This window comes from Hermetia illucens, chromosome 1 (assembly GCF_905115235.1).
Source record: "Hermetia illucens chromosome 1, iHerIll2.2.curated.20191125, whole genome shotgun sequence".
Lineage (NCBI taxonomy): Eukaryota > Metazoa > Arthropoda > Insecta > Diptera > Stratiomyidae > Hermetia > Hermetia illucens.
In genome coordinates this window covers 174,450,324-174,464,045 of record NC_051849.1, presented here as the reverse complement: position 1 = coordinate 174,464,045, position 13,722 = coordinate 174,450,324, and the positions used below count along the sequence as shown (strand labels likewise).

At 41.3% G+C, this 13,722-nt stretch overlaps 1 protein-coding gene across 1 annotated transcript; it reads right to left on the bottom strand.

The window, feature by feature from the left end:
* Positions 1 to 6,180: 6,180 nt before the first annotated feature.
* Positions 6,181 to 8,108, bottom strand: LOC119657588 (cytochrome P450 6a2-like). The gene is made up of 2 exons (XM_038064571.1): positions 6,834 to 8,108; positions 6,181 to 6,646 (listed from the first exon to the last, which is right to left on the bottom strand). Exons 1-2 carry the CDS (start codon positions 7,921 to 7,923, stop codon positions 6,231 to 6,233), a joined length of 1,506 nt encoding a protein of 501 aa, XP_037920499.1. The 5' UTR covers positions 7,924 to 8,108; the 3' UTR covers positions 6,181 to 6,230.
* Positions 8,109 to 13,722: the final 5,614 nt, after the last annotated feature.

Sequence of the window (13,722 nt, the reverse complement as noted above, 5' to 3'; positions counted from 1 at the left end):
GACTGATCTAGTAAGATTAGTGGGTAAACCTAAACCTGACTTAATAGTAACCACATGGGACTTGGGCGTGACACCATACTTCAAGCATAATTTGAGAAATTTGATGTCTTCACCAAGTGCAGCCATAATTTGAGCAGACCCTTCAAGCTTGGCGGCCATGTCTATCTGAGCGTTATTATGCGGTGTTTCCAGCGATTAATTATTTGAAATAATAAAAAACTTGTTTTGTCTTATTCGCTGGTGTTGATGCTCTATTTTTGCAAATACCGATTTCCCATTATTTAACAAAAACCTAATAAAATATATAGAGGTATCACGTTGCTGAGTACCATCCATAAGATATTCTCCGCTATTTTGCTAGGTCGGATAGCCCCATATGCCCACAACATCATTGGCCCATACCAAAGAGGCTTCACTCCAGGCAAATCAGCACCAGATCAGATTTTCTCTGTGCGGTAAGCGATGGAAAAACTGTTGGAATATGGACAACAGTTGCACCATATATTCATCGACTTCAAAGCCGCCTATAATAGCATAGCCAGGTTAAAACTGTACACGGCTATGAGAGAATTCGGTATCCCGACGAAATTCATAAGAATGACTAGGCTGACCCTGACCAATGTGCGAGGCCAGATAAAAGCAGCAGGATAACTCTCAAGACCATTCGACATCAACAACGGTCTACGATAAGGGGATGCCCTATCATCCGTCCTCTTTAACGTGGCCATCGAGAAAGTGATCCGTGATGCCGAGGTAAATGCAAGAGGTACGATCCTCTTTAAGTCCACCCAACTACTGGCCTATACTGACTTTATCGACATCATGGAAAGAACGACCCGAGACGTACAAACTGCCTTCATCCAGATCGAACAGGCGGCAATAAGTGCGAGACCTTGGGCTTCACATCAATGAAGGTAAGACAAAGTATATGGTGGCAACGTCAGCACCAAAAACCAACCAACCAACAACATCAAACCGCACTGGTCAGATGGGAAGAATAAAGATAGGAGAATACAACTTTCAGACCGTTGATAACTTCTCCTATCTAGGGTCGAAAATCGCAATCCTTGACAGCTAGATGAAGAAATCCGCCCACGTTTGTCAGCCAACAGAGCATTTTTCAGCTTACAAAACTATTCCGCTCGAAACGTCTCACCATAGGGTCAAAGCTATTCCTGTACAAGACAATGATCTTGCCAGTCCTCATGTATTCCTCGGAGACTTGGGTTCTTAGCAAGAAAAATTGCGAACTCTTGGGCGTTCGAGAGAAGAATCCTGTGAAAAATTTTTGGCCCCCTACATGAGGATGGACGATTCCGTAGCCTACATAACGACGAAATCTATGAGCGATACCATGACCGTCAGGTTATGGAAAAAATCCGGCTGAATAGGTTACGGTGGGCGGGTCACTTAATCCGTATGGATGAGAATGATCCAGCCCAGCGTATAAGGGTAATATCTATGGTATAAAAAGAAGACGAGGCAGACCCTGCCCAAGATGGAACGATGGCGCAGGCCAGGACGCCAGACAGCTGTAAGGGATATCGAATTGGTGGACCTCGGCGCAAAACCGGGATGTCTGGAGTTCCTTATTAAGGCAGGCCTAGACCGGATACCGGTTGTTGCGCAGTTGATGATGATGAATAAAATACACCTCTTCTTCTTTCAGGATAGACAAATAAGTCATTAAAATGCCTTTAAATATTTATTAGTTTACAGGATCTAGATATAAGTCTTTAAGAACTAATTTAGCCATAATTAGACTAGTATAGTATATAGTATAAATTTAGATTAGTATAGATACAACTAGTAAACCTACTGAGAAGGAGACTTGTAAGCACTGATGAAGGGAACAAGTGGTTCCCGAAATATCGGTATTTGCAAAAATAAAACATCACATTTTTGATAGTCTAGTCACGTAATTCACACTAATGAGAATTCACTTAACAATATAGGTGTGAACATCGAAGTCAAGCAACCAAAAAGCCGACCGAAACAACGATGTCTTGATATGCTGGATGGGATGGGATGTCTTGATACGCTGGATATTGTGAACGAGACAAAGGCTGAAGGAAAAGAAAAATATGTGAAGAGCGACGAGTGCATGACAGCTGCACGTCCATTGCCCTCTATTTTTAGAAAGCGATTTAGATAAATTATTTCATGTATTATTATTTCATGTATTGATAATAGTCAACCTAATACGCTTCACAGTCTGGGTTTACTATTATTAGCAAATGCGAAGAATGTAAACTACATCAAATATAAACAAGTCGGAAAACCAGAAACTGGACGCTTCAGACACGAAAGGTTTTGTGTATTTCTTAGTACGTAGCACGTAATATATGCATACATTTATTATGGCAGAATATCTACTTTCGGATGATATTGACATTCACAGTCTTGAATTTGCAAAGAAGCGACAATTTTGACGTATTAGAACTTTGATAGTAATAGTGCGATTTCCACCAAACTTGGAAAGACTCTATGTTATACCCTATTTTGTTGCCAAATTTTGTGACGCTAGCATGAACTTAAAGGAGGTCTTGCAGCCAATTACTAAAAATTATAGTAATATACTATTATTAGCTTTATTTATATAGATAGTGGGAGCCTCCTGATTTTTTTCAAATTTTTCGGTTGGATAGTTTCTGCTTGTGACGGACAGACAGATGAACAAACAGACAGTAAACCGATTTTAATAAGGTTTTGTGTTTAAAAAAGGCTAGGGAGAATTAGATTCTTCTTGAATGGAATTTTCATATTTCACACCAATGTCAATTATTCTCGTTAATTATGACGTCAGCATCTTATTTGTATGGTTTACTACGCTGTTAATTCGCACGAAATTGATAAGTTTGGACTGCTATAACTAATAATGGGATTTTCGTGAAATCCTATCTCGGTGCAAAATTTAGTACACCTAGGAAGTACTTAAGGCAAGTTTTTTAGCCAATTTCTAAAAGTTGATAATATACTATTAGTAAATTTATTTGAGCAGATACCGGAATGGGACATCTCTCGAACATTAGATTTCACATAAGTGTTTTACACAAAACCTTAAAAGGGCTGGAAGGAAGTAGATTCTTCATAAATGTGACTTTAATATTTCAGACGAATGACAATTATTCCCGCTAATTATGACGTCAGCATGTTATTTGTATGGCTTCAGAAGCAGTTAATTCGCGCGAAGTTTTAACTACTATACCTTTGGCGTTAATAACCAGATTTCCATGAAATTTGGAACATGTATACGAAATATTGCCCTCTCCTAGGATGAATTTAAGGGGGGTTTTTCAGTAAATTTCTAAGAGTTGGTAATATACTGTTAGTAAGTTTATTTGAGCAAATATCGGAGGGTGACATATTTTGAGGCCTAGATTTCATCTAAGCGCACCACCCTGGTTTTTTTCGGATTTTTAGGTTGGGTAGTTTCCGAAAATGAGCCCTGTCTCACTTTATGTGCGTACATTTTGACTCCTCACTTGCGCACTTTGCAATTTACGACAAAACTCAGTTGGGAAAAGTACAAATCGAGACCTTTCAGTTGATACCCTACACGACTATATCCGGTGATAAATATTTTAAAGCCCTCCGTTGCATGTATGGAGAGCTTCCTTTAAACTCCACCTAAACTTATGTCACTCGCTGTTTGCATGGAATTTCCTAGTTTTCATCTGTTCACCAAATTTCGTTTTGTTCGGATCGGTTTAGCCGCTTTGGAGAAAAGTGTGTGTGACCGACAGACAGACATACTAAATTGAATCGATTTTAATAAGGTTTTGTTTTACCCAACAACAGGTTAGCCTTTCATTATCTTTTATAGTCGGCCGACACTCAGAACTATAAAGAGCGGCAGATGCACGATATTGCGGTAATTTTTAAATTTGAGGCGTTTCCTGATCACAAAAACACCAGTTGTGGAATGCCACTTCATGCAGATTGCATTAATGCTTGAAGCATTTCCAAAACGCAGTTCTCCATTGGCTGATAACATTGACCCAAGATATTTAATTCGATCAGTTCTGGGCAAGTTATTGAAGCTGACAGCACGGAGCAATTTAAATATCTCCAGGCAATGCTGTCAGCCCATGGAGTACTGCGTTATGCTTCTCATATAGGGAAACATAAAACCTTTTATACCTGAAGCGTAAAGCTTCTGATTTCCCAGCTTGTTAAGGTTTTGTGTAAACACTAAAACCTTATTAAAATCGGTTTACTGTCTGTCTATCTGTCTGTCACACGCATTTTTCTCGGAGACGATTGTATCGATTAACACCAAATTTGGTAGAAAGGTGGGAACTGTGAACGCTCACGCATATAGTGAGTTACATCCTTTTACGTCTATTTTAAGGGGGGGCAGGGCCCATACATGCAGAAGGTGGTGTACATTTTTTTTTCATGTGGGGTACCAAATTAAAGGTCTCGGTGAGTACTTTTCGAAGCCGGTCTTAGTTTTCACTTTTGTTGAAAAAGTGGGGAGTGCGGGGGTTGAAAGTAGTCATTTCTTTAACGAACCCATTCTCAGAAACTACCAAACCGAAAAATTTGAAAAGAAATCAGAGGGCTGCCACTATATTGTGCCTAGGCTCCTAAATACCCTCTATATCGATACCTGTTCAAATAAAGCTAATAATAGTACATTACTATCATTTTTAGTAATTGACAGGAAAACCCCCCTTAAGTTCACCCTAGAATCACAAAATTTTGCAGCAATATAGGCAGTATAGAGCTTGCTCCTGCCAAATTTGGTGAAAATCGCACTATTACTAATAAAGTTATACTAGGTCAAAACTGTCGCTCCTCTGCAAATTCAAGACTATGAATGTCAATATCACTTGAAAGTGGCTATTTTCCCATAATATATGCATATTTTACGTGTTACATGCTAATGGAACAAATGCATACTCAAATCTCTTTATAAAAGAAATACATAAAACCTTTCATACCTGAAGCGTCTAGTTTCCGGTGTCCCGGCTTGTTTTTTGTATGCAGACGCTTTGAAAAGAATAGTCTCACTTACAGAACTCAATTACCTGCAATCAAATCTCAATAAGCAGGCACTTAAATGTAAATGTATCAAGTTAGTGTTTTTCTTGAAATCTCCAGTCCCTACACTTGTTTATGGCTTCAATGGTCAATCACTTTCAGTTATTTCCCCTTACAAGGATCTTGGCGTAACATTCGACAGCAAGCTTCGATTTAATTGTCATTACATTGATATTCTCAGTCGAGCTTACAGGTTTCGTTCTTCGCGCCTCTTGCCAGTTTAAGGATGTAAATTTTTCAGTCATTCTTTATAACTCCTTCGTCCACAATAATCTAGAGTATGCTTTAGTTGTATGGCGCCCTTACCATTTTTGTGCCAGTTACGCTATAGTTTCTGCTTAGAAGAATTAACTCGCTCCCTGCTTTTTAAAAAGAACCTTCCCTCTTCATGTTACATTGATCGACTTGTATTTCCCGTGTCTTCTACAGCGCCGAATTCTGACTGATGCATGTGTCCTTTATAAATTATGTCATTGTCTAATGGAAAGCTCTCTGAATTTCAGTTCCGAGACTTTTCACATAGCATCCGTAGTGTTAACGTTTTTGAAGTGCCTTTAGCGGAGCTCTGCTGCTGCTATTACTCTCCGGTGCCAAGAATGCTTAGTGAATACTACCAAGCTACACTTAGTCCTTTTTCCTTAACATTTGGTTTATTTAAGAATTGAATAATTTTTTTTTTGTAGTTTTTGTTTTTTCTCAATAATGGTCTTTCCATTACACATGTGCATATTCTACGGGGAATTTTCTGTTTATTATAAATTTTGAGTTAAATAAATAAATCTCCCGCCTCAGCTGCTCAAACCACAACCGATCACAAATTTTTTAATTTTTATGAACTCATATTTTCCAGTTAATAAAAAGTAACTTTAGATAAGAAAGTTTACTAGTGGGAATAGTTAACAACTTTCTTACTATTTGAATTTTTACAAGAAAAATTGTTTTACATTTAAAAATCAAATGGCAAGATTGCATTGAAGTGAACCTTTTAATATACGAAAAAATATACAATATCAGTTCGACGCAGGTCTCGACCCTCTTCAGCTTCTGATCTAAGAATAAGATAACTTCACCATTCATTATTACTATTATACTATTATTATATTGACACAAAAATGTGAATACACAGAGTTTACCACTTAATCAGATTTTATCGTAGATATTTCAAGCTAAATATTATTAATTTATACTTTAACAATCTTCAAATTCATTCCATCGGAAGGAGACAATACCAAAGATTTTCGTGAATATTCAATTGGAATTGGTGTTTTATCGGATACTTCAAATCGGTAGTTCTTCAGGAGCATTACAAGGCCCACTCGTGACTGCATCCTACCAAATCTCATCCCTATACAATTTCTAGGACCATCGCCAAAGCCCAAAAATGACATTGGATGCCGGACTTTCCACACTTCGGGAAGGAAGCGATCAGGATCGAACTTTTCCGGATTTGGATAATAGCGTGCATCATTATGAATCTCATAAACGGGAATTAACACAGTTGTCCCTTTTTCTATTACCAGTTTTGTATTCGCGACTCTGTAATCTTCCTGAGCGGTACGCTGCAACGCAACAGCAGGTGAATATTTTCGTAAAGATTCTAAAAGCAAAATAGAAAATGTTTTGATTATTTGCCGCCAAATAGTTTACTTGATATCTAGATTCAACAAAAGCAAACTAGGAGTTGCTTGATAACGATATCATTGGAACAAATACGACTGTATATTACAATGATATTGACACCGTTTTCAGATAACCACTATAGATGACACTGATCTACGACTTACCATTGATTACTTGATCCAAATATACCATATCTTTTATGGTTTCATAAGTCAAATGACCTTCGTGTTTTGCATAAACAGTATTTATTTCATTGCGCAACTTTTCCTGTATGTCTGGGTTCAGTGCTAGTTCGTATAAAGCAAACATCATCACCGTAGATGAGGTTTCGAATCCGGCGATAAAGAAAACGAATGCTTGTGCCGCAGCTTCCTCCAAAGTCAGCTTTTCCAATTTGATTTTCTTTTCTTCGTCAAAAGTGTCATTATTTTTCAAGTCAATCAGCAGGTCCATGAAGTCGTTTCGCTTTATATTATTTTTTTCACGGTGTTCGATAGTTTGACGTACAATACCCAAGAAAAAATTGCGGATTCCCTTGTCGAAAACCGTCAAACCGAGTGTTTCGGCCAGTTTGGGAACTTGCATGATCGTTCGCTTGATTGAATCGAATCTTGCTCCTTCAAAGACCATACGGCCATATTTACGAAAATCAGTATCGGAGTCATTTAGGGTATTACACTCTAATCCAAAAGCACATGTCCCGATAACATCCGTTGTAAAACGAGCAAGTAATTCCTTCACATCGAAATCACTACCCTCATCTAACATTTTACCCAAAGTTTGATTAAATCTTTCTGAAACATCGACTATGGTCGGGAACATGAATTTCATTTTTCCTGAAGTGAATGTCGGTGAAAGTTTCATCCGCAGCGATTTCCACTTTGGTCCATCCAAAGAGAACAAATGTGCTGAAATGGGATCATCCTTTTCATTAGAGTAAACACCTCGGCCGTGGAAACTGTTGAAGTCTTTCACCAACACATCTTTCACAAAATCTAAATCAGTTGCTATCACCACCGGCTGGCTGAAAAAATATCCTCCAACTAGAGGACTTCCATGTCTCACTTTGTATAATTTTTCGAAAACCTCTTTCAAATTGTCGCTGTGCTTCCACGGAAGATTCCCCAAGGGGAACAATGGCTCTACGTATGGAACATCACGATTTTTCCAATAGGAAAATTTCCGTTGGAAATAAAAGTAAACTATTGCAAGTAAAGACACAATTAACCAAATTGCAGAAGGAAGCCACTCCATGGTTTTTCCGCAGCAGTTAAGCCACCTTCACTACTATCACTGCGGAAAATATGATAAACTACACGTGGCTGATATTTCTTTATATACAGAAGGTGAACATTATCTCTGCCAAATTCATTTTGTGAGCCTTCTGCATGTTCAGCGTGAGTTCCAACATTTGGGGTCTCAATCACTCCGAAGCTTGTAGTGGTAGACATATTTTCGAGTAATTATCATTTTGTTGGCTTTTCAATTTTTCATGCGACCCATGATGACTAAAGAACATTTCAAAACTGGTACCTGGAGTCTATTAGCTGTTGCTGCCTTACGCATTTGCAAACATACCTCTATTTGACTGTTTTTTTTGGTTAGTGTTATTTGATTTGTCATTGATAAGGCTTTAGTGTGATCACGCTAATTTTTCAAATCATTGTGCTGTGAACAATAAACTTATTGTATCGTAAAGGAGAACGATAACGATTAGACCCAAGTTATCATAATAATCATGTAATATCATAAAGCAGTCTGTAGGCTGAGTTACCGAGGAACATATAATCATTTGTGGAAGTGAATGTTAAATTATTACTGGCGACCCTACCGGGGTCAAGTAATGAGCTGCAGGGTAGATTGATGCGAAATATAGCTTTCTGTGCGCCAAAACCTCTCGTTTACCGGCATCAACAAAACGCTACGGATCTAGAGTGCGGAGTGCCAAAGTGTCTCTGCCAATTCAGAATATCAGGCGAAGAATGCACTTTGTACAATTTAAAATCGTAGGTAATGTGCTAAATCCGAACGTGACTTCATTGACACCTGTTCGCGACAGTGACGACGCTGATGACTGTAAGGTGGCGTAAATTTTAACCTCTATCCTTGTGGGAAGCACATGACTTCACCAAACAAAAGATTATAAAAGCAATAAACAAACCACATTCTATACCATAGAGGTCCTCTTCTAGCAATAGGTGCCATGGAGAAAAGGATTTTGACGAGGGTGGCAAGGATATATTCAAGTTTGCGGACACCCATGACCTTGTACTTAAGAATACATGATTCACGCCTCCAGGTCGGACGACACCATCACCTCGTCCTCACCCATCCTCTCAATACGTTGCAACCTTTGTATTAGTTCCTGGGAGTTATCAATTGAACACTTATTATTCGTCGTCCTAAGAGTCTGGCAGTCATTTAACAACATCAGGAATTGGATAAAAAAGTTTCAACTAGAAGTCGTCCACCTTGCAGAATTTACTGAGAGACATCAAGGATCCTTTGCCAGCGGAGGAAAAAAGTGGGATCTACCGAATAACGTACAGCGGCTAAATTGATAGACCAAACTACAATTTTATTTTATTGTATATTATATATATATATTTCGGGAGCAACTTACTCCGTCCATCAGTATAAAGCCTCAACTTACTCCCTTCATCAGTATAAAGCTTTATACTGATAAAGGGAGTAAGTTGCTTCCGAAATATTTATTTACATTCATTACGTACCAATCTGTACAAACGTCCATGACATCATAATTATCAACTGCGCAACAACTGGTATCCGGTCTAGGCCTGCCTTAATAAGGAACTCCAGACATTCCGGTTTTGCCTCGAGGTCCACCAGTTCGATATTCCTAAAAGCTGTCTGGCGTCCTGACCTACGCCATCGCTCCATCTCAGGGAGGCTCTGACTTATCTTCTTTTTCTACCATAAATATTGCCCTTATAGACTTTCCAGGCTGGATCAGCCTCAACCATAAGGATTAAGTGACCCGCCCACCGCAACCTATTGACCCGGATTTTATCCACAACCTGACGGTCATGATATCGCTCATAGATTTCTTCGTTGATAGGTTACGGAATCGTCCATCCTCATGTAGGTGGCCAAAAATTCTTCGGAGGATTCTTCTCTCCAACGCGACCAAGAGTTCGCAATTTTTGTTGCTAAGAACCCAAGTCTCCGAGGAATACATGAGGACTGGCAAAATCATTGTCTTGTACAGTAATAACTTTGACCCTATGGTGAGACGTTTCGGAGGAGAACAGTTTTTGTAAGCTGAAATAGGCTCAGTTGGATGTTGGATGTTGCCACCATATATTTTGTCTTGGCTTCACTGATGTGCGCAAGATCTTGTGCCGCCTGCTCGATCTGGATGAGGGCAGTTTGTACGTCTCGCATCGTTCTTTCCACGATGTCGATATCGTTAATATAGGCCACTAGTTCGGTGGACTTAAAGAGGATCGTACCTCTTACATTTACCTCAGCATCACTGATCACTTCTTCCAAAACGAGGTAATGATAGGGCAGCCCCTTGTCTTAGACCGTTGTTGATTTCAAATAGTCTTGAGAGTGATCATGCTACTTTTATCTGGTCTCGCACATTGGTCAAGGTCAGCCAAGTCAGTCTTCTTAATTTCGTCTGGTACTCTGGCTACTATCATAGGCAGCTTTAAAGTCGTTGAAAAGATGGTGCAACTGATGTTCATATTTCAACAGTTTTTCCATCGTTTGCCGCAAAGAGAAAATCTGATCTGTTGCTGATTTGCCTGGAGTGAAGCCTCTTTGGTATGGGCCAATGATGTTCTGGGCGTATGGGGCTATCCGGCCTAGCAAGAGAGCGGAGAATATCTTACAGATGGTACTAAGCAACGTGATACTTCTATAATTGATGCACTGCGTCATATCTCCTCTTTTGTGTATGAGACAGATAATACCTCGTTGCCAGTAATCAGGCATTGATTCGCTGTCCCATACCTTGAGCACAAGTTGATGAACCATTTGGTGTAATTGGCCGCCTTCATATTAACTTACACTTTCCTCTGTTTCCTCTATACTCAGTGGTATAGTATTTGTCCGTCGTCTTCAGTTGGCGGGACCTCCAACTCGCCAATGTTCTGGTTGTTTAGTTGTTAAGTAGTTCATCAAGTACTCAACCTAACGCTCCAATATGCCTCTTTGTCTCGCAGCACCGGAGCACCGGAGGTGTGAACCAGTGTTGAGACCAGGCTGTTGGAGGTGGGCATTGAGCATCTCCTGGACACCGCCGAAGGCAAACACACGTTATTCATCCCCTGCTTTAATTTCTCTCAGGTGGTCTGGGGGTTCCACGTCATAGCTTGCGAGGATCAATTCTCTATTGACTCGGCTCTCGGCTCGTGCGTCGCTAAGACCAACAACGCCGGGGGGGGGGGGGGTCGTAAAGCTTAATGTCATCCCTTACGATGAGATTCCTAGGAGGCCAATCGCTCACATCTGGTTGCCGAAGATTCGCATGGATAAGGACAAGCTCGTCGAATTCCAGCGTCTTCAAAACCGCAGGATTCGCATGGACGACTGGGTTATTATCAAGAAGGAGGAACCCCAGACAAACAGCCAAACTTGTCTACTCCGTATAAACGAAGAGTGCCTCAAGGCACTGGAAAACGTCAACTGTAAAGGACGGTTCGGGGTCAGGAACGCAAAGGTCTTAGAGCCAATCGACGCCGCCAACGAACTGTTGGAAGAGATGACGATCGACGGTCCGATGGGGACTGACGAATCTCTCACGCAAGCAGATCATGCTGAGGTTAACGCAGATAAATCCGCAGCACTCGAAGTGCGCCTCGACTAATCTGCTTGTCTACCTCCTAGAGAAAGACATCGACATCGCACTAATATAGGAGCCCTGGATCGGAGATAACCGAACCAGGGCAGACCAAGAGCATGTATTCTAGCAAGGAAGAGTCTGCACGCTGTCCTGTGTCCGGACCTGAGTTTCAGCGATCTAGTCGTGGTCAAGTTGGAGCAGGCGGGGCAGACAACGTGTATACTTCCTCGGCTTACATGGCTCACGACCGATCAGCTCCGCCAGGAGGACTACAACATCTGACGACCACCATAGCAACAAAGAAGGCCAACCTGTTGATAAGCTGCGACGCCAATGCAAGGTATACGCTCGAAAATCAGCGAGAGAGCTGAGTCATGCTCTGATTTTATCATTACTTTAAACCTATCGGTGTGTAACAGGGGCAGTACACCAACCTTTCATTTCCCTTATTCGTAGAACTGTGACGGTTGGGAGGAGGTCCTTGATATCATCCTAATAACTGACAATGGGATTGTTAGGTGGAGGACTGGAGAGTGTCTGACCAGAGTCTCTTTTTGGATCACAGTTGGATATTTTTCAGTCTAGATCTCGCCGCAGAGGTCTCCAAACCCTTCAGGGACCGCAGGAGGATCGACTTGAGAAAGTTCGGTCATGTAATTAAGAACAAACTCTCTGGTGCGCAAATTGGTAAGATTAGCACGACAGACGAACTGGAGTCAAAGAACGGGGCTCTGGAAAAGACATTCCATACCGCTTTTAAAGTCTCGTGCCCTACTAATTACAGCAAAAATACACTGCCACCGTGGTGGAATGAAGATCTCTCCAGTCTCAGGAAGCTAACCAGAGAAATCTTCAACATCTGCTACAGGCAAAAATATTGGCAGCCATACAAGGATTGTCTGAAGAAGTACAAGTCGGCCATCAGGACCGCCAGGAGGTGGTCCTGGTTGGACTATTATCAGAACATCGAAAGCACCAGTGAATCCGCGAGACTCAGTAAGATTCTGTCCAAGGATCATAAGACCCCATCCTTCCTTAAAAAGTCGGAAGGCTCCTGGACGGAATCTTCTAGTGAAACCTTGGAGCTGCTGCTTCAAACGCACTTTCTCGCCAGCGATGAGGACTATGAGTCAGAGCCTTGCTTGGAGGGTTTGCTGCCATCCCAGCTGTGCGAGGCTATCATATTGGTAATTACCGTGGATAAGATCGGCTGGGCTATAAACAGCTTCTCCGCATATAAATTCCCAGGCCCAGATGGCATAATATTAGTCATGCTTCAGAAGCAGCAGGAAAGGATTGTGCCGTGGTTTGTTGCGATTCAACCAATGAGCCTGACCTCTTTCGTGCTGAGAGCGCATCCTGGACATACACTTAAGGACGATTATGGAGAGAACGCCTTTCTCTTAGTCCCAGCATGCCACAGAAACCGCCCTCCACGACATAATTGGCACGGTTGAGCGGTCGCTGCAGTACAAGCAGTACACCCTAGCGGCCTTCTTGGATATAGAGGAAGCTTTCAACAACGTTAGTACCAACGCCATCAAGGAAGCCTGCACGTATTGGATAGAAGGCGTGTCTTACGCATTGGATTATATCCCTGCTAAGTACCAGGATAACCATCTATTATGAGCAACATCATGGAAGGAGCGTTGCGAAAGGCCTGTGGGCGGCAAGATGCGGACTCAGCATAAACCCAACCAAAACGCAACTCATGCTATTCACCACCAAGGCAAGGATACCTGAATTCCACCCAGCACGGCTGAATGAACAAAGATTGGTTCTTTCCTTTAATGTAAAATACCCGGGTGTAATCCTGGATCCAAAGCTAAATTGGAGATTGAACATAGAACTGAGGGTTAAGAAGGCCTGTATAGCCTTTTATGCCCGAAACTTTGCAAAGAAATGGGGTCTCCGACCGAGGATGGTTCTCTGGATGTACACCACTGTAGGGCGTCCAATCCTAACGTACGGCTCTATTGTATGGTGGCAGGCTCTGAAGAAAAAATACAATAGGATGAAGCTTAATGAGATTCAATGAACCGCGAGTGTAGGTGCTACTGGGGCTCTGCAGTCCTGCCCGGGGAACGCTTTCAATATATTCCTACATCTCCTCCTCCTCCTCCTAGACCTCCACATTAAATACGTTGCAGCGTGCAGTGCCGTCAGACTACGTAAGTCCGAATACTGGACAGCGAAGTCCTGCGGCCACAGTAACATCCTAGATGAAGTACCTCGGGAAA

What these genes read in the sequence shown, in the direction of transcription:
- LOC119657588 (XM_038064571.1), bottom strand. Translation starts at nt 7,923, where the DNA reads ATGGAGTGGCTTCCTTCTGCAATTTGGTTAATTGTGTCTTTACTTGCA. An exon ending in TTTGGATCAAGTAATCAATG is followed by an intron (nt 6,647 to 6,833) that starts GTAAGTCGTAGA and finishes TTTTGCTTTTAG; the next exon opens with AATCTTTACGAAAATATTCA.